This window comes from Pinus tabuliformis, chromosome 3_1 (assembly GCF_031772625.1).
Source record: "Pinus tabuliformis cultivar Carrire ecotype Pingquan chromosome 3_1, CPIR1, whole genome shotgun sequence".
Lineage (NCBI taxonomy): Eukaryota > Viridiplantae > Streptophyta > Pinopsida > Pinales > Pinaceae > Pinus > Pinus tabuliformis.
The window spans coordinates 658,699,768-658,720,258 of record NC_142301.1 but is presented as its reverse complement, the minus strand read 5'-3'; the positions used below and the strand labels follow the sequence as shown (position 1 = coordinate 658,720,258).

The 20,491-nt window shown below is 35.6% G+C and overlaps 1 protein-coding gene across 1 annotated transcript; it reads left to right on the top strand.

The window, feature by feature from the left end:
* The first annotated feature begins 1,717 nt into the window (after nt 1–1,717).
* LOC149188795 (putative LRR receptor-like serine/threonine-protein kinase At5g48740) lies at nt 1,718–7,950 on the top strand. The gene is given in 15 exon segments (XM_089410060.1): nt 1,718–1,820; nt 2,008–2,548; nt 4,216–4,694; nt 4,777–4,906; nt 5,000–5,071; nt 5,216–5,284; nt 5,411–5,482; nt 5,610–5,678; nt 5,863–6,095; nt 6,250–6,458; nt 6,572–6,698; nt 6,778–6,846; nt 7,024–7,213; nt 7,349–7,481; nt 7,570–7,950. Coding segments are annotated over 15 exon segments (2,877 nt in total).
* Nucleotides 7,951–20,491: the final 12,541 nt, after the last annotated feature.

Here is a 20,491-nt window from a genome sequence, read left to right as displayed (position 1 = left end):
TGTCATTTTTAAGAACATGTCTGTGAGGACACTCCTAGGCAGAACGTGGTGACAGAGATGGAGGTGGATGGGCATTTTGACTGGTCCATATTGTATGGAGATGGCTTACTATTGATTGCAATATACAATCGCCTGTTTAAATTTAAAATGTCGTTTGAACTTGGACGGATTCGGATTCAGCTTCCAGAGATGACGATGTTGCATTGAAAATGTCCAACGAATTCCGAGTTTCGATGCTGCACTGTATTGGTTGTAGTGTCTAGTGTTTATGGCCGCCTTCTACGCCTGGCTAAATGGCTTCTACCCATTTTAAAGAAAAACACATTTTATTTTATTGGGCTGGTCATGATGTACACTTTAGAAACAATGATATGTATAATAGTTGACATGTACTATACAGATTGTGTAGGTTTAATAGGTAAGAGCATGTGTTTTATTAAGGGGTTTTAAACCAAAAAAGATAGAAAATGTATGTCTTAATAAATTTAGTAGTCAAATGCTAGAATATGTATGCTTTGCTAGACTAAATAATCAAATAGCTTCTTTATCTTATAATAAAAAATCTAATCCAATATACTAATTTGATACCTAATTTAACAATGACATTAAAGATTAGATAATAATTATTATTATTATTTGTTAAAATAAAATAAAAAGCACTAAACCAGCATAAGATCTGAAAGAGTAACCAGACGAAACGCTTAGGTCGAAATGGGAATGTAGTTTTTATTTTTATAATTATGGGAATGTAAAAAAAAAATTATAGTGAAAGTGTTTGAATCCTATTTATGATGGTAGAAATAGATTCAACATCATAAAAAATTTGAAAGACGTTCAAAATCTTGAAGCTTGATAATTGTCAATTAGAATTTTAAAAATTACTGAAGGATTTTATCAAAATCTTATCAAGATTTTCATTTTTTTACAGCACAATTTTAGATATCATTTATGATATAAAAAAATCAATTAGTTTACATAAATTGAATATGAAACTTTACAAGTATAATTTTGATTTAACTGTGAGATGGTAACTTTAATATGGTGAACTTTCAAATTTCTAGAGATGCAAATTTTTTTTCAAATTTTGCACTAAAAAAATTGATTAATGCTTAGTAGATTGAGGCTAAAGTGTTTTTAGACTACTTTATAAAATTCATTACAATATAATATTTAAAAAAATAGTAAAATTAAACCTACAATGATATCCTATTGAAAAAATAATTCTTAATATTTAAAATTTAAATTTTATTAATAAGTGAAATATTCAAAATCAATAAAACAAAAATATAAGTTTACCATATCTCACAGCTCTACCGTGGGGATTTTACGGCCACTTTCTATTATAAATGGAAAAGACGACTCGCAACTATAATTTGGGGGAACACAAAACTCTAGACCTTAACTCGCAAGTGGGATGAGAACAACAGTCTGGATACGGAAAGTTGTACATGGAAAAGACTTGACTAGCAAGTAGGTGGAAAAAAATTTCGCAGTCAACAAGGGCTGCAATTATGTTGAACATACACATTACATAGACAGTCACGCAAACAGTCGACAAGAAAGTTGTTATTGGACTTTCCCAGAGAGGTCTCGCACAGCCAAAAGCCAAGAAATAATATGTAAAGAACACTTCCAAATTCCTTGGAAACAGGCAACTGTTTGTCTGAATCCTCCTCCTTTCATTCTACTGTTATATCGCCTGAGGACCTTTTTCTAAATGGTTTTGACTATGGACAAATTTCGTTATGGCAAATGGATAGGTTGCATAGCGCTAGTTGGCGTGCTCTTGAGTTTATTGCCTCTTACTTCTCCTCAACCAGGTATGTACTAATTATGGAACCTAAGTTCACAGTTGCCGGGAATGTTGTAGTTTTTCCGTTGTGTTTAACTTTCGGAATCGTCATTTGAGTGTCTGCTTGAATCACCATTTGATGTCTTTTTGATGAATCGTCATATTTGGTTGACAAGATATGGTTTTATTAAAAGTAATTTCTGGTCGTGTCGAAGGATTCTTAAGTATCGATTGTGGAGGGAAAACCAATCGAACCGGAAAAAACAATGTAAGCTGGGTTACCGATACAACTTTTATAAACTTCGGTCAGACAGCAGAGGTCGTGGACGCCTTAAATTACGGCCACGGTTCTTACAAGGAGTTGTATACTCTACGATATTTCCCAAAGCCTCTGAACAAAAGCTGCTATCAGTTGTCTGTGACCCCTAATATATCTTACCTCTTAAGGCTGTGGTTTAAGTTTGGAAATTACAGTGGATCCGGACAATTGCCAAGCTTCGCTTTCTCTATTGAGACACTGGATCTGTTAGCTATGGGAAACATAGCGATCTCAAATTCAGATAAAGCACTTTATAATGAAACAATATTTGTCAGTTCTGGCACAGTGCTGTACATCTGTTTGATCAGGACCTCGGAAGCTGATGATCCCTTTATCTCTGCTATCAAACTGAGGACGCTTCAACAGGGCATGTATGGACAGGCTAAGCCAGGAACGATGTTGATGTCAGTATGGAGATGACGTTGGCGGAACATTAGGTGAATATTTCCAACTGTATATATTTACCTCTAATTAAAGAAGTAGTGGTATAAAACGCTACTTGTTTTATTAATAAAAAGGTAGCACATGGGACATTTTCTATCTTTCCATCTTGGATTATATAATTTATCCAAATTTTTCGTAATATTAAAACTTTATCGCAAAATATCTTTGAGTTTGACATCCTTTGCTGTACAAAACAAACTGTTCAAAATTCTACTAACTTTTACCAATCCTATTTCTGTTGAAGAAAAATCGTTTCAATTGCTATCACTTTCCAGATCACAACAAAAGAAACTTTCATTCTCGGTTGCTTTTATGAGTAGTTGATAGTGCCGGCTGAAAGTGCTTGTCAGAGTTTTGATGACTTTCTTCCAATTGATTGAATTTGGAGAATTGAATTCATCTAATTAATTAAAAGGTAGAGGATTGAATTTTTTCAAAAAAGTTAGATTAGACTTCAACTTCGAGACCTGCAAGCGTGTCCTCTCACATCAATGAATGGCTTTATCGTGCAAGGAATCAATAGTTGAATTGAGGCTTCTCTGATCCATAATATTTGCAAGAATAATTTCGGTGTAAATCACATGTAGATAAAAATTTGTCGACGCCTTTGGAACCAACTAGTGTGGTTCATCGTCATGACAACCAACTTGTCCTAACAATGAACCACACTAATTGATTCGAAACACGTCGACAAATGTTTATCTACATGTGATTTACGCCGAAGTTATTCTTGCAAGGATTGAATTTATTTTGTAGCTTAATTCATTCTAGATACACTAGATTCGTATCAAATTAATTCATAACTATTTCGCCACTATCAATACTCCCCACAAAGCTATAATTTCTGTTCTATTATTGAATCCTTTCCCACTCTCCCACCAGAAATAATAGAGCTTAGTGTAAATAACGGCTCCACAACCACATGCTCTCCCAACATAAGCACCCTAAATAGAAACCACTGGAAATAATTGCCATAATTCTCTAAGCTTGAATTTTCTGCCACCTTTACTTCTCTTACTTCCCTTCATTGGCTCGGCCCAATTTCGTTAAATTGGCTACGGTCTCGTAACAAGCAAGCTACTGTCTTGTTAATGTGGTCATGCGCCTCCCATCCTTTCTATTCAAAAATGATAACATTAAGCCTCCTCTATATAAATATATATAAACTTCGAGTCATAATTAGCCAGTTAGTCATGCCAATGTTCATTGTAATCCATTATCCTACCCGTTTACACTTCTAAAGAAAAGATATCTCTATACCACCGATACCATAACGCTGAATGAATTTCAATACGAGAGACAATTTTGATGTAGTAATATTCACCATTTTGAGATATTTTTGGAATTGGCTAATTTTATAGCAAACAAATTCCATTTTTAAATAAAATGGGGCTCAAAGATATTCAAAAATCTGGTTATAAATAGAACCAAAATTTTAAAAATACACTGAATTTAGGATAATCCAATGTTACGTGGGTCGAAAAACTTTGTCCCCACAGTTTTGCGCGTTAGACCCAGATACATGGGTGTTTCGAAATCACCAAATATTCTGACTACTTAGATCACCGAATACTGACCAAGAAAGAAATATCACTCTTAACATACTCTTGAACTTCTTCCAAGTAATGATGAGTTGAATGGTCTCGTATGGATTAAACAGGTATCCTGAAGACGAGCTTGACCGGATCTGGACATATAAATCAGATTTAAGTTTTTCTGATAATCATTCTTTACAGTTTGCAAGTTGTAAAGAGCCCATTTCAACAAATAATACCAGCAAACATCCTCCATCTGTTGTGATGCAAACGGCAGCGGTTACTACGGGATTCGGTTTTCAATTCACAGTAGGATCGACCAACGGTCATAAATTATTACTGCTCTTATATTTTGCAGAGATCGAGCAGCTAAATATCTCTCAATCGAGATCTTTTTACGTGGAAATAAACAGCGAAATACGGTCTGAAGCCATTAGTTCATTGAGCAATTATTCTACGTTGGAACGAACATTCATTAATAATCAAACATATGACTGCTACTTTACTTTGGTCAACACAAGTGACGCTACTAGTAATCCTATAATCAACGCTGTTGAGACTTACATAGTAGTTGACACCGAACCTGCAACATATGCACAAGATCGTAAGTTACCTTCCTAATGTTTTGAGACTGGAATTGTTGATATTATGATCCAATCTCTAACCAAGTTCTTTTGATGATGCAGTAAAAGCGCTTGAGTCTATCAAAAGCAGGTTTGGCATGAAAGGTTGGATTTCTGATCCTTGCTTTTTGGTCCCGTGGAATGGAATTGCATGTGAGAGTAGTACTACTCTACCCATAAGAATTTCGGAAATGTAAGTTAATTTCTTCGATATGTTTCGAGCTGAAATCGTATGACTGTCCAGATTCAATCGTGAAATTTTATATTGACTAAAACTTGTTGCCAGCAATCTGTCAGGGAAGAACCTTACAGGATTGGTGCCTAATGATATTGGACAGTTGACCGCATTAATTAATGTGTGAGAAGAAATTAACCATATTTTAAGCCTAGTTGGACTCAAAAGAATTCTGGATGCGGTTGATGGAGGGGAACACAGTTTGTATCTGAATATTATATATCAAATCATAATATATGTGCAACATCATTTGTGTTGAAATGGCAGGTCTCTGGATAATAACTCTTTTATGGGGAATCTGCCAAATTTCTCCAGTTTAACCAAGTTGGAGAGATTGTAAGTTTCTTCTCAACATTTCAGTTTTCAGTTTGTTTGTGTTTTCAACATTCAACTTTCAATTTGTCTGTTTTTAGTGATCATATACATTTTCATAAAACCAAAATTACTTTGCTAATTATGTAGATATCTACAAAACAACAACTTGAGCGGAACTCTTCCTTACTGGTTATGCGATCTGAAAAACCTAAAAGAGTTGTACGTCGCCATTTTTCTTCTGATTCTATTTAATTTTTGACACATTTTATTCCAAATTTATTTCCACAATTTTATTCACAATTAGACACGGTCGAAGTAGTAACTATCGTAGTGTTTATTTTCACAGGAATATAAATAATAATAATTTTAGCGGTGTAATTCCTATCCAACTTCTTAATGGTTCATTGAAATTCAGGTAACCATATCGTATTTTATATTCCTTATGTGTTGACATAAATCATTAGAGATTTCAATTTTTCTTTCCTACTTTCTATAAAAGAAATGTCATCGAAATTAAGACAATAATCTATCCAGCTCAGAGTCTCATTAATCGTACTGGAGGACGTTCATGGATAATCTCTATCTTTGGTCTACTGCAGTTACTGTGGAAACTCCTACTTACCTATGCATAAGGGGAAATGCATTCTGCATACTACAAATAAGAACGAAGGGAAGGTTTTGCTCGGAACGATAGTCGGCGGTATTCTAATCATCGCTTCAGCAATGGTAGCCGCAATTGCTGTGTATTACAACAAATTCAGGGGAAAAGAACAGGGTGTTGCTGACAAAAGAAGGGGGCAGGAAATGGAACCGAGATCTTTCTTGTACCAAGGTAAATAAATACTAATAATATTAAATATATTATAGTACGATACATAATGGTAGTCATCCCTTTAAATGAAATTAGCTTATATTAGGTTAGATTGATTGATTGATTGGTGGTGCTGTGATTCTCAATAACTTTATTTTCCCTTCATTGATTACAGATTATTCGATGGTTATGGTGCCAAGTTCAACGAAATCCCAAGCCTTCACTCTAGATGAGATGATAGCGGCCACACAGAACTTTAGCCAAGAGATCGGGCGAGGGGGATTTGGATCGGTGTTTTTGGGTAAATTGCCCCAAGGAAAATACATCGCGGTCAAAGTGCTCTCGCAGTCCTCGCGACAAGGAGTTAAAGAGTTCTTAAATGAGGTGATTTTCAAATATATCTTCAATCATGTAATTACCACAGAATCATAGTTTAAATCCATTTATGAGTAATCTATGTATTGTAAAATTCACGCGAGCGGTTATTTGATGAACAGGTTGATCTTCTTTCGAGAATCCATCATAGAAATTTGGTCTCTTTACTGGGCTATTGTAACGAATCAAGAGAAGTTATGCTTATCTACGAGTACATGTCAGGAGGCTCCCTAAGGGATAACCTTTATGGTAAATGCTTCTGTTGAGAGATATATATTTATTTGAGTCGATAAAATAGCCAAGGTAATAAATACGCATTCTTTTCCAGGTCCTAATGCACATTGTTCCAAACGAAATTGGAGAACCAGGCTCAAAATAGCTTTAGATGCAGCACAAGGTTACTCTTTCTCTTAGTTAATTTGATGCACATCGATTCTTTTTATCTAAATGCGCGTTGTGAAGTATCGAGAATAATAAAATAGCCCTAAATTTCTAGATTTCTACTTAATATTACAAAGGACAAATAATGAGAAACGACATATCTCACTTATACACCTGTGGTTTCTATTCAAAGGACTGGAATACCTGCACGTCGGTTGCACCCCAAAAATAATTCACAGGGATATCAAGACCGCCAACATCCTTTTAGACAATGATTTGAATGGAAAAGTAGCAGATTTCGGCCTTTCAAAGATGACTGATGATGAGGAGGCTACTCATGTTACGACTGCCGTAAAAGGAACTGCAGAATACCTGGATCCAGAGTATGTTGGGCATATATAGGTTGCACCTGTTTGCAATATTTTGATGCTAAGAAATTCATGGCATTATATGAGTAGAGACAATTTCATTTTGCTTTTCCATTGTACTTCTCTAATTTTTTGTGAGACACTTAACAGGTATTTCAAAACTCAAATGTTGACCGAGAAGAGCGATGTGTATAGTTTTGGAGTGGTTTTGCTGGAGGTCATATGTGGTAGACAACCCATAGATTTAAAACTACCTGTAGAGCAACTGAACATCATTAGATGGGTAAGTAATTTTACCATCAATAAATATTTATAGGAATTCCTATAGTGCATTTCTCCAAGTCTAACAATAATTATGGGCGTATCTATAGGTGACACCTTACGTAATGGACAATGATAATCCTGGTAAAATAGCAGAAATCATTGACAAGAAGTTGGATGGAGGTTACGACATGATGTGTATCACTGGTGTTGCCAAAGTAGCGATGAGATGTGTTAACGATGAACCGTCGGGTAGGCCGAGCGTGAGTGAGGTAGTTGCAGAGCTGAAAGAGGCTATCAAACATGAGGATCATCGTGCTTCTACAATTTCAATTTCAGAGGAAATTGTTGGTGAAAGTAGCGATTTTGTGTCAGGCTCGGTCTCTTTATTGGCAGGTTCGAGTGGACCTAGAGGAATGGTGTGGAGTGATAATAGCTCCAACATAAGTCGGGACGTTGGCGAAGAAGTCAAACATTCAATACGCTTCTAAATTTTATATCCCAAAGACGTGGAACTTTTCAGTTTCTTCCTTGATTCTAACCATCTCGGCAAATGCTGGGTGGGGCATGCACTAACATCCTTGTCTATAAAATTTGACGATGTACATGCATTGTTATTTTCATGTTATTGGTTATTTATTTTCGTGTTATTAGTTATAAGAGTAAAGTTTTTTAATTGTAGTTTTAGTTTTATTGGGGTGGGATTTGGTTGGGATTGGTTGGAAAGATAAATTAGTAATTGCACCAGCATCATCATCATTATCATCATCATTGAAATAACATCATCATCATTGAAATCATTGAAATAACATCATCATTATTGAAATTAAAGATGAGTAAACCAAATGTCATTTAAATGTAGAAAATGAATAATTACATTATGCAAAATCTTTTACCCTCTTCTAGGCTCCTCTTTTTCCATGCGTGTATCATCTTTTCTGTTGGGTATTTTTAATGCAAAATACCAAAAACAAACAATATGTTTACCACAGAGCCAATGCTCTGTTTACTCTGTCCAGGATCTTTTGACAGAAAACCTCTTAGAAACAAAATGACTCAGATCAAACCATTAAACTGACACAAAACATTTCTATTCACAAATATATTTCCTCATACATATTCATCCTCTGTTACTGAGAGGGATTCACCACAAGAAAAACATTCAACAAAAAAAACATTCACTGTGTTTTCACCTGAGAATTCACTGAGCTGGGTTACTGCTGTAAATCCCCTTTTACATTCACTTTACTGCTGTAATAAAATTTACATATGCATACAAATACGCTCCACCATTTTCTTTATGCACTGTTGTGCAAAACCACACATGGTTTTCTTACAACTCCAAAAATTACATCACCTGGTTCTTATCTTTTTACACACTGCTGTGTGTTCAATACATACCACACATGGTTTTTCGCTGCACCACTATTCTACGATGGCCAACAACAAAAACCTTATATCCCATGTGCCAAACAAAACAGAGATGCAGAGCACGTTTTTCACTGCTCTCTTTTTTTTACAATAGTCAATGCACGAGCCCTTTTCATTTTTTTTGAAAACAAAATAAAATAAAATAAAAACACAATTACTTTTACGTGCCGTAAGTATTTTTAACACCCATGCCTTTCTTTAAATGCACCACCATACCTCCGATACATATAAAAACATTAAAATTTAAATCACCTTACCTATTCTCTACGGTAACAATTAATTCATTAATTATTTTACCGCGGTCAACCAAAAATGAAATTCACTCCACCCAAAGTCATTAATGTATGTTCGTATGCAGGTTTGGGCAATCAACGGACGAAAAGGGTGGAGTAGATCGAACGGAGGAGGAGAATATCGGAAGGCCAACAAGTGCTGAACATTAACCCCCGAGATTCTTACGTTGCGTTACGTCAGGGCTGAACCACGTGTCAGCTCCAAATTGTATCGGAGCTCCTTGCCGGATTATTCCTTCTGCCTGAAATCAACCCGAGAGCTTTCCGGCTGGTTGGCTGAACGTTTTCTGGCAGTGGTCTCGCTGCGTTGAAATTACATTTTCAACACTCCCCTTTAATTTCAACAGCTGGGCATTCAGTCATACCCAGACACTTTCTCAAAAATTCAAAGCTCTTCTGATCAAGTGGCTTTGTCAAGATGTCTGCAACCTGTTCTTGAGTCCTGCAATGTTCTAGGACAATTTCTCCATTGTTCACCAATTCTCTGATGTAGTGAAACCTTGTATCAATGTGTTTCGTTCTCTTATGAAACACTGAATTCTTTGACAATGCAATAGCAGAGCTATTGTCACAAAAGATCACTGTCGTTTTTGCCTGCTCTTGGCCTAAGCTTCTCAACATTCTTCTCATCCAAACTCCTTGACATGCTGCTGCTGTAGCTGCCACATATTCAGCCTCTGCTGTAGACAATGCTACAATGGACTGCTTCTTAGAAGCCCATGAAATGGCTCCTGAACCCATATTAAAAACATAACCGGAAGTGCTCTTCCGATCATCTACACTTCCAGCCCAATCACTGTCAGTGTATCCAACCAAATCTGAATGTTCTGAGGCATGATACAAAATTCCAAACATTTTGGTACCTTTGACATACCTCAAAATTCTCTTTGCTGCCTGCCAATGTGCCTCCTTTGGCCTCTCCATGAACCTGGAAATTAAACTAACAGCATACATTAAATCAGGCCTAGTTGTTGTTAAATACATAAGACTACCCACAATGCTTTTATACAAACTAGGATCAAAATCCTTGCTGTTGTCCTCTCTGCTGAGTTTTAATCCCATCACTGTGGGAGTGATTGCTGCCTTGCATTCTTCCATCTTAAATCTGCTCAAAATTTGATTTACATATCTTGCTTGAGATATAAAAATTCCTTTTTCATTTTGATCTACTTCTATGCCTAAGAAGTATCTCAAGAAACCCATGTCAGTCATTTCAAATTCATCCTTCATGACTGATTTAAAATTTTTAATGAGCTGATCATCATTACCTGTGAAAATAACATCATCAACATATAAGACCACAATCAAAATCTTACCATCCTTTTCTTTGATGTAGACTGTGGGTTCTCCTTCACATTTGTCAAATTCATTATCCAATAGATATGAATCTATCCTGCTGTACCATGCTCTTGGCGCTTGCTTCAGCCCATAAAGAGCTTTCTTCAATCTGCACACTTTGTGCTCTTCTCCTTTCTTCTCATATCCGAGAGGCTGTTCCACATAAACCTCTTCCATTAACACTCCATTTAGGAATGCTGATTTCACATCCATTTGGTAGACTTTCCATTTGTTTTGTGCTGCTATGGACAGCACTACTCTCACGGTTTCCATTCTTGCAACCGGTGCGAAAGTCTCCTCATAATCTCTCCCATATTGCTGCTTGTAGCCTTTGACAACCAGCCTTGCCTTATGCCTTTCAATCTTGCCTTCAGCATTGCTCTTGGTCTTGTAGACCCATTTCACACCAATGACTTCTTTGCCTTTTGGTAGCTCAACCAAATCCCATGTTTTGTTTCTCTCTATGGCATTCATCTCCTCATCCATAGCTTCTATCCATTTCCTATCTTTGATTGCTTCTTCGAAATGAATAGGATCATCAACGTGACAATACAAGGCAAATAAGGAATTCATTCCTTCTTCATAAATGTCACTTAGATTTCTAAACTTCTTACCTCGTTCACTTGGTGTGCAAGTGCTTGAAGATGCACTTGAATTTCCTCCTTGTGGTGTGCTTGGAGAAGCACTCTCATTTATCCTCAATGGTGTCCCTTGCTGTCCTTGTGTTGGCGCTGCTGTTTGGGGATGCATTTCAGCCACCTCCTCTTCATCTTCATCATGAGACAAACAGTTCTTGACATTGACTGTTTTCTCTATGCTTCCATCCCAAGCTTCCTCTTCTATGAATTGAACATCTCTGCTGACAAAAAACTTCTTGCTAGATGGAATATACAACCTGTAGGCTTTGGATTCATCACTGTATCCAATGAAGATGCATTTCTCCCCTTTGCTGTCCAACTTCCTCCTTAGCTGATCTGGAATGTGTGCATAGGCCACACATCCAAAAACTCTCATGTGGGTGACTCCTTGCTTTCTCCCACTCCATGCCTCTTCTGGCACCTTGTTCATGACTGCTTTTGTAGGACACCTGTTCAATATATAAACTGCACAATGTACAGCTTCAGCCCAATACTCATTTGGCAAATGCTTTGCCTTCAACATGCTCCTTGCCATATCCATAATGGTCCTGTTTTTCCTTTCAGCAACTCCATTTTGCTGTGGGGTGTACCGAGTTGTAAACTGTTTGTGAATTCCATTTTCTCTACAGAATCTTAGGAATTCCTTGGAGATATACTCACCTCCTCTATCAGTTCTCAATACTTTTATGTGCAGCCCACTTTGGTTCTCCACAAGTGCTTTGAAGTTTTGGAATTTCTCAAAGACTTCACTTTTGTTTTTAAGGAAATATATCCAAGTCTTTCTTGTAAAATCATCAATGAATGTCAAGAAATATAGGCTGCCAGCTAACGATGGAGCTTGCATTGGTCCACACAAATCTGAGTGGATAATCTCTAAGGGTGTCTTTGCCCTTATGCTCTTCCCTGATGGAAAACTTTCTCTATGTTGTTTGCCCAATATACAACCTTCACAAAGGCTGTCCGGCTTCTCTATCAATGGTAATCCCTTTACCATTCCTTTCCTACTCAACAAATTTAGACCTCCAAAATTGAGATGCCCAAATCTCAAGTGCCATAACCAGTTCTCATCCTTTGGCACGCTTTGGAAGGCCTCTTGGGTGACTGCTGCCATTTCCCTTTTGTTCTTCAAGTCTGCCCTGATCCGGAGAGGGAACATCCTGTTCCTTGTCATCTTCACTTCAGCAATGCATCTTTTGCTGGGTGGTATGTCCTTGATGGTGCACACATCATTTTCAAAGTAAACATTGTAACCCTTTTGGATAAGCTGTCCAACACTCAATAGGTTACATCTCATTCCGGGGACATAGTAGATATCTACTATGGTTTTCCTTTCTCCTTGTTTTGTAAATATTTTTACTTCCCCTTTTCCCATAACAGACACTTTACTATCAGTTCCTAGTGTGACCTCTGATTTCAAATTCTGATTTAAGGCTGAAAAGAGGGCTATGTTCCCTGTCATATGGTTGCTGCAACCTGAGTCTAAAAACCATATGTCCTCACTATGTGTTTCAGCCATGTTACAAGCTAACAGGACATTGTCTTGACTGTTGTTTTCTCTTGTAACATTTGCATTTTGTCTGCTGTTCATATCATGTTGTTTCTTTCTACAATCACTAGCATAATGTCCATACTTTTTGCAATAATAGCATTGAACATTAGATTTATCATACCTTTGTCCTTGAGCATGATGTTGTCCTCCTTGTTGGCTGCTGCCTTGGCCTTGGTTCTGATTTGGATTGCTGCCTCTTCCTTGTGCATTTGCTGGGTTATTCCTTCCACCTCTGTTCTGGCTTCTGCCTCTTCCTCTTCGGTTTCCTCTTCCTTGACCTCTTCCTCTTCCAAAGGACATCTGGGTCTTGAAGGCTTGCTCAAGAGATGAGTTTTCATTCCTACTCAACCTCTGTTCATGTGTTATCAGTGATGCATGTAGCTCATCAACTGAATAGTTTGAGAGATCCTTTGTCTCTTCAATGGTGGTGACTATGGCATCAAACTTTGAGGGTAAGACCCTCAATATTTTCTCCACTATTCTTCTATCTTCGATGGTTTCTCCATGAGTTCTCATTTGTGTGATTACACCAATCACATGAGTGAAGAATGAGTCAATGTTATCTGACTCCTTCATGTTCAAGTTTTCAAAATCCTTTCTCAGCAATTGTAGCTTTGCTGTCTTCACTCTCTCCATGCCTTGATAGGCTGTCTTGAGGGTTTGCCATGCTTCATTTGCTGTCTTAGCTGCTGCTAACCTTGAAAACATACTCTGGTCTACTGCTAGATACAACAACACACGGGCTTTTGAGTCCTTCTTCCTATTGTTCTTCAACAGATCCTTCTCTCCCTGAGTTAGTGCATTGAATTCAGTTTCATCTGCTGGTTCTTCAAAACCTTCTTCAACTATTTCCCATAAATCTTGGGAAGCAAGCAGGGTTGTCATAGTTATTGACCAGTAGTCATAGTTCTTCCCATTAAACTGTGGGAGCTGGGTGTTAAACAAACCCATACCAGTGCTTGTGCTGGCCATTCCTTGTATTCTGATCTCTGCCTCTAAATCCTTGACTGTGTTTAAAACAGCGGACTGTTTCTTCAGCAACACAAAAAAAACTTTTGAAATACCTGAATCCTTTGATGTCTGAGTCTTCTGTCTGCCTGAGAAGTTTTGCTGCAGCAACAACCTTCTCCCTTCAGCTTCTTTGTCTCCTTCAAAGAGCCTAAGCCTGCTCTGATACCACTGTTGGGTATTTTTAATGCAAAATACCAAAAACAAACAATATGTTTACCACAGAGCCAATGCTCTGTTTACTCTGTCCAGGATCTTTTGACAGAAAACCTCTTAGAAACAAAATGACTCAGATCAAACCATTAAACTGACACAAAACATTTCTATTCACAAATATATTTCCTCATACATATTCATCCTCTGTTACTGAGAGGGATTCACCACAAGAAAAACATTCAACAAAAAAAACATTCACTGTGTTTTCACCTGAGAATTCACTGAGCTGGGTTACTGCTGTAAATCCCCTTTTACATTCACTTTACTGCTGTAATAAAATTTACATATGCATACAAATACGCTCCACCATTTTCTTTATGCACTGCTGTGCAAAACCACACATGGTTTTCTTACAACTCCAAAAATTACATCACCTGGTTCTTATCTTTTTACACACTGCTGTGTGTTCAATACATACCACACATGGTTTTTCGCTGCACCACTATTCTACGATGACCAACAACAAAAACCTTATATCCCATGTGCCAAACAAAACAGAGATGCAGAGCACGTTTTTCACTGCTCTCTTTTTTTTACAATAGTCAATGCACGAGCCCTTTTCATTTTTTTTGAAAACAAAATAAAATAAAATAAAAACACAATTACTTTTACGTGCCGTAAGTATTTTTAACACCCATGCCTTTCTTTAAATGCACCACCATACCTCCGATACATATAAAAACATTAAAATTTAAATCACCTTACCTATTCTCTACGGTAACAATTAATTCATTAATTATTTTACCGCGGTCAACCAAAAATGAAATTCACTCCACGCAAAGTCATTAATGTATGTTCGTATGCAGGTTTGGGCAATCAACGGACGAAAAGGGTGGAGTAGATCGAACGGAGGAGGAGAATATCGGAAGGCCAACAAGTGCTGAACATTAACCCCCGAGATTCTTACATTGCGTTACGTCAGGGCTGAACCACGTGTCAGCTCCAAATTGTATCGGAGCTCCTTGCCGGATTATTCCTTCTGCCTGAAATCAACCCGAGAGCTTTCCGGCTGGTTGGCTGAACGTTTTCTGGCAGTGGTCTCGCTGCGTTGAAATTACATTTTCAACATTTTCATCATTCTGAGCGATTTAAAAAAAAATAAATCATTATTTAGTCCTAGATTCATCCTATAATCTTAAATTGTCGAAATCATAACATTTACTATTAGACTGTTACTGGGTTAGCCAGAGGCCAAGCTGTTTCAGGGACCTCCTATCCAGTCCCAGAAGGCCATAATGAAATCTAGTAGTATGTCCACAAGTGCAGAAACAGGAAGAATGTTAAATAAACTAATTTGCAAGATAATCCGATTACTGTATGGAAAACATTCAAACATTCAAAATCTCTTAAGTGCAAGACGAATAGAAAACAATCATCAAATCTATTAACTCAGGATTGCAGCAAGAACTCTAAACAGTTAAGGTTATAAATATCATAAATCTATCATTAAATAGTATGCCAACATAATATGTTCAGAATCCAAAATTAACGACAGTTATTTTATCCTGTATAGAAGAGATTTCTGTTATATTATATTTAAATATTTTTACACAAAAATAAAATAAAATAATATATTTAAACAAAAATAATTAAAAAACTCAAATTTAATAATTTATAAATATAATTCCAAAATATTAAATATAATTAATTTAAAATAATATAAAACAATTTAAAGTTTTCTTTAATATACATCACATTTTTAATATCCAATGATGTTAACAACGTCTAACATATTAAAATATGTTTTTATATCAAAATGCAAAGCCAATAAAAAAATTATTTGCAGTCATGTTTTCCCTACACTTAATTATTATTTGTATTTTAATGTTTTCCATACACATTTTTTTACTTATATTCATATATATATAAATAATGTGTTTTTTTTTTATTTCAAATTTATAAATATAATTTCAAAATATTTAATAAAATTAATTTAAAATATTATAAAACAACTTAATTTTTTTTTTATAAACATCACATTTTTAATATCCAATAATGTGAAGAACAACTAATATATTAAAATAATTTTTTATATATCAAAATGCAAAGGCAACAAAAAATTTATTGGCAATCATGTTTTCCCCACACTTAGTTATTATTTGTATTTTAATGTTTTCCATACACCTTTTTTTACTAACATTTCATATATATACAAATAATGTGTGTGTGTTTTTTTTCAAATTTATAAATTTAATTCCATAATATTTAATAAAATTAATTTAAAATATTATAAAACAACTTAAAAATTTCTTTGATATACATCACATTTTTAATATCCAATAATATTAACAACAACCAATACATTAAAATATTTTTTTATATCAAAATGCAAGACCAACAAAGAATTTACTTGCACAAACTCTTATCACTATTTAGTAAAACCTCAAGTCTAAAAGGAATGGGAATATTCATTAATGAAGATCTCATTCCAGAAGATCAAGCAGAATTAAGAAAAGAGGTTCAAAAGGTAAAAGAAGCTAGAAAGGAAGGAAAATGGGCAATAATCAGAAATAAAAAAGCCTTTATTCGAGATAGAAACCAAAAAGATAATAATAAATAGCAATTCAACATGCTTTGGATCCTTTCTTGGAACTGTCGGGGCTTTCCATGGAACAAAGGCCCCAAGCTAAGTTGGATCTCAAATGACGTTGATATTATTTTGCTTGTTGAAGCTTGGGAGCACGAAGAATCTAAGGTCCCTAACATAGATGGCTTTAACCTATGGTCTACCCGGAACAAGCGATCCTCCCGTAGAGGCATTGGGGGAATAGCTTGTTACATTAAGAAGAACATCTCCCCCCATGCTAGGATTTATAAAAACGACCCTCACAACCAATATAGTTGGATAGAGATTAGTGACATTAATAATAAAAAGACCTACATAGCAATATGTTATTCTCCCCCATCAATTCTAACTTCTATAAGAAGAAGAATCTAGATAAAAATAACCCTTACAATGGTTTAGAGAATAATATTTCTAGCCTAAGGAATGAAGGTAATATCCTTTTAATAGGTGACTTTAATGCTCGAACTTCAAGCAACCAAGCTATTATTCTAAGAAGTCATTCCAACCCTAATCCTGTTTCGTTAGACAAAGACCCTACTCTGGCTAGTAGGTACAAAAGGAGCTCTGAAGACCTCGGAGAAAATTTGTTTGGGTCGGATCTAGTCAAGCTCTGTAGTGCTCAAGATCTCATAATTTGCAACGGTCTAAAGAAGTGGCCCAATTCTGGCAAGATGACCTGCATCCATGGACTTGGTAGCAGCGTGGTAGACTATGTTATTTCCAACCTCCCATTATACAACGAAATAATAAATTTTGACATCTTAAATGAGCACGAGCCTGACTCTGATCATAGGCCTTTACTTATAGCTCTCAATTTTTTCATGCATAGAGATCCCACAAAAAATAATCATTATAGCCAAAAGAACTTAATATTTGATAGAAATAAAAACGATCTCTTTCTAAATGAATTAAAAATTAATATGCTTCCTTTATCTAGTATAGATAACATAGAATACCTGTATCATAATTTTACTACAACCCTCTCATATTCTATTAACAAGTTCTCAATTGAAGTTTCAAATAATAAAAGAAATAGCAAAACCAACCCATGGTATGACAAAGGTTATAAAAATGCGAGGAGAGCAATCAAGGAAGCTGTTGATGTATCTCTTAAAATGGACAAGATAAAAATATACAAATCCCTAACTAAAAGGAAAAAGAGGCAGCACATTCGTCAAAGATAGGAGAATCTCTTACACCTCTCTAAGGTAGCTCCTAAGAAATTTTGGAGGCAGATTCTGACTAGGAAAACTAAAGATAATAATAAAATTGCTCTTCACGATTGGAATTCCTATCTTAAAAAGATTTATGAATCTCCAAATGTCATGGATAACTTGGAAATCCTGCTCACAACAAAAGAAGTTTTCTCTTTAGGAGACATTGAGTTTGGGGTTAATCGCCTGGCTAATGGGAAAGCTAAGGACATTGAAGGTTACTAGGCGGAAATCTTAAAAATTGGAGGTCTTGTCCTCATCCCCCACATCCACAAGCTTTTCAATCAAGCAGTCAAGCAAGGGTTCCCTAAACCTTGGACTGAAAACCTAATTATCCCTATTTTTAAAAGTGGGGATACAAATAACCCCTCTAATTATTGGACAATTATGATCAGCCCTCTCTTAGCCAAGTTATATGGTAGTATTTTGGAAAAGAAGTTAAGCATATGGCTTGAAAGTGAAGGTAAGCGGGCTAAAGGTCAAGCAGGTTTCAGAAGGCATCACTCAACAACAGACCACCTCATTACGCTTAGGATCATTGTGGGGGAATGTCGTAATGATAAATCCAATTTCTTTTGTTGCTTTGTGGACTTTAGAAAGGCTTTCGATACGGTTCCTAGATACAACCTTTGGAATATATTAGAAGAGCTAAAGGTTCCTTTCGAGTTGAGAGTTGTCGCTATAAGGTTATATGAGAATGTAATTGCCAAGCTAAAGAGCAATGAGGGGTGGTTGAAAGATATTAAGTGTAATATCGGAGTTAAACAAGGTTGCCCCCTCTCCCCTACCCTATTTTGCATTTACATCAACAAGATCGAAGGCTATTTAGAGGAAGTGGGATGTGCTGGCATGATATTTGCTGGGATAGTCATCATCCTTCTTCTCTATGCTAACGATATTGTTCTTCTCGCAAGGTGCCCATCTGATCTTGATAAGCAACTCAGGCTTCTTAAGGATTTCTGCTCTACCATGGGTATGACTGTTAACACTAACAAAACAAAACTTATGATTATCAAATCCAAGAAGGAAACTTATGCTAATTTTATGTATGACAATAATAACTTGGAGGAAGTGTATTCTTACAAGTACCTAGGAATTGATATTCATCACAAGCTCAACTGGAACTATAACATTGAGAAAAGGATTAATGGGTGGTGGAAAGCTTATTTTGGTCTTGAAAATAATTGTAAAACAACAAACCTCGTAATGTGGGATAAAAAGAAGTTCCTCTTTGAAACTTTAGTCACTCATGTTATCTTATATGGATGTGAGGTTTGGGGTTGCAGCATCTCTAGAGAATCCTGGAGAAAGATTGAGCAAATCAGAAGCGTTTTATAACGTACAACCTGAAAATTAAAAGGAATACACCCTATCCTATTCTCCTTATAGAAATAGTTCTTTCCCCTATCAAGAGCCTAGCTATGATTAGGCTTCTGCTGTACAAGCACAAACTCAATAACATAGGAGATCATAGACTTCCTAAGCTAGCTTTAAATTCCAGCCAAAACCACCTAAGGCTCAAACGGGGGTGGTATAAAGACACGAGGGCCTAGTTAAACTATTGGGAGATCAACGAGAATGATGCATTGCAAAACATTTATAACATTAAAGATATTGTTACTTCTAAGTTCAAAGAAAAAATGTGGTGTGAGAAAGATTTAGCAACTAAAAGAAAATTAAGTTATTATAAGAAGGTCATCAACCCCACCCTAGAAGATCAAAAGTATCTCTCTATTTTAACTAGCTCAAAGAAGAAAATTAATATAGCAAAGATTAGAACGAATTCTCATGAGCTCCATAGTGAAACAGGTCGTTGGGCGGTTCCTAAAACACCATGGATGGAAAGGATCTGCCATCTATGTGAGAATAGGAACATCGAGGATGAAAACAACTTCTTCTTAGAGTGCCCCACTTACAACCACATTAGATCTCAATTTCATAATCTTTGTCACAATACTAACCTTCCTAGCCTTTTACAATGTCAAAATTATAGTGAGCTCGGGAGGCTTCTCTCCAAGATTTTTGAGCATAGGAATAAAATCTTAAATCAAACTAAATAATTTGTTTCTTTAGGTCCAATAGACCAAATTTTGGTGTCAGCGGACGTTAGCCATCATCATCATCATCATCATCATGAGAATATTTATTTATATTAAAATGCAAGGCCAATCAGAAATTTACCTGCATTCATTACTTTCTTTGCTCTTAGTTATTATTTGCATTTCGATGTTTACTTTCCTTGCACTTAGTTATTATTGTCATTTCAATGTTTTCCGCAGGTCCTTTTTTATAAGACATTTCATGTATAAAAAAAGATATTTTCCTTGCACTTAGTTATTATTTGCATTTCAATGTTTTCCTTAAGCTTTTCTTTTATAAGACATTTCATATATAAAAAAGATAGAATCATATAACTTTTAATGTGCAAATATAGAATTTGTGTTATTTCTTCAAATGTGAAAATAACTTTTTCTCTTTTGACAACCTTTTATATGTAAAAATAAATTGTGTTAAATGTTTATTTAACATTTAATATGTACAAATTAAATATGTGATATTTTTTTGTCAAAAGAATTTCAAAAAAAACCAATGTGTTCAGAAAAAAAAACGAACAAACCTAATTAATATAACAACCTATTTCCTTGTATCTATTATTGCATTAAACGAACATAACCAATAAATATAACAATCTATATACGCTTTTTGTAGTTTAGATATAATTTGTTTCTTAGAATCATTGGATTGATTTTTGCATTGTAAGTGGAAAGTACGTCTATAC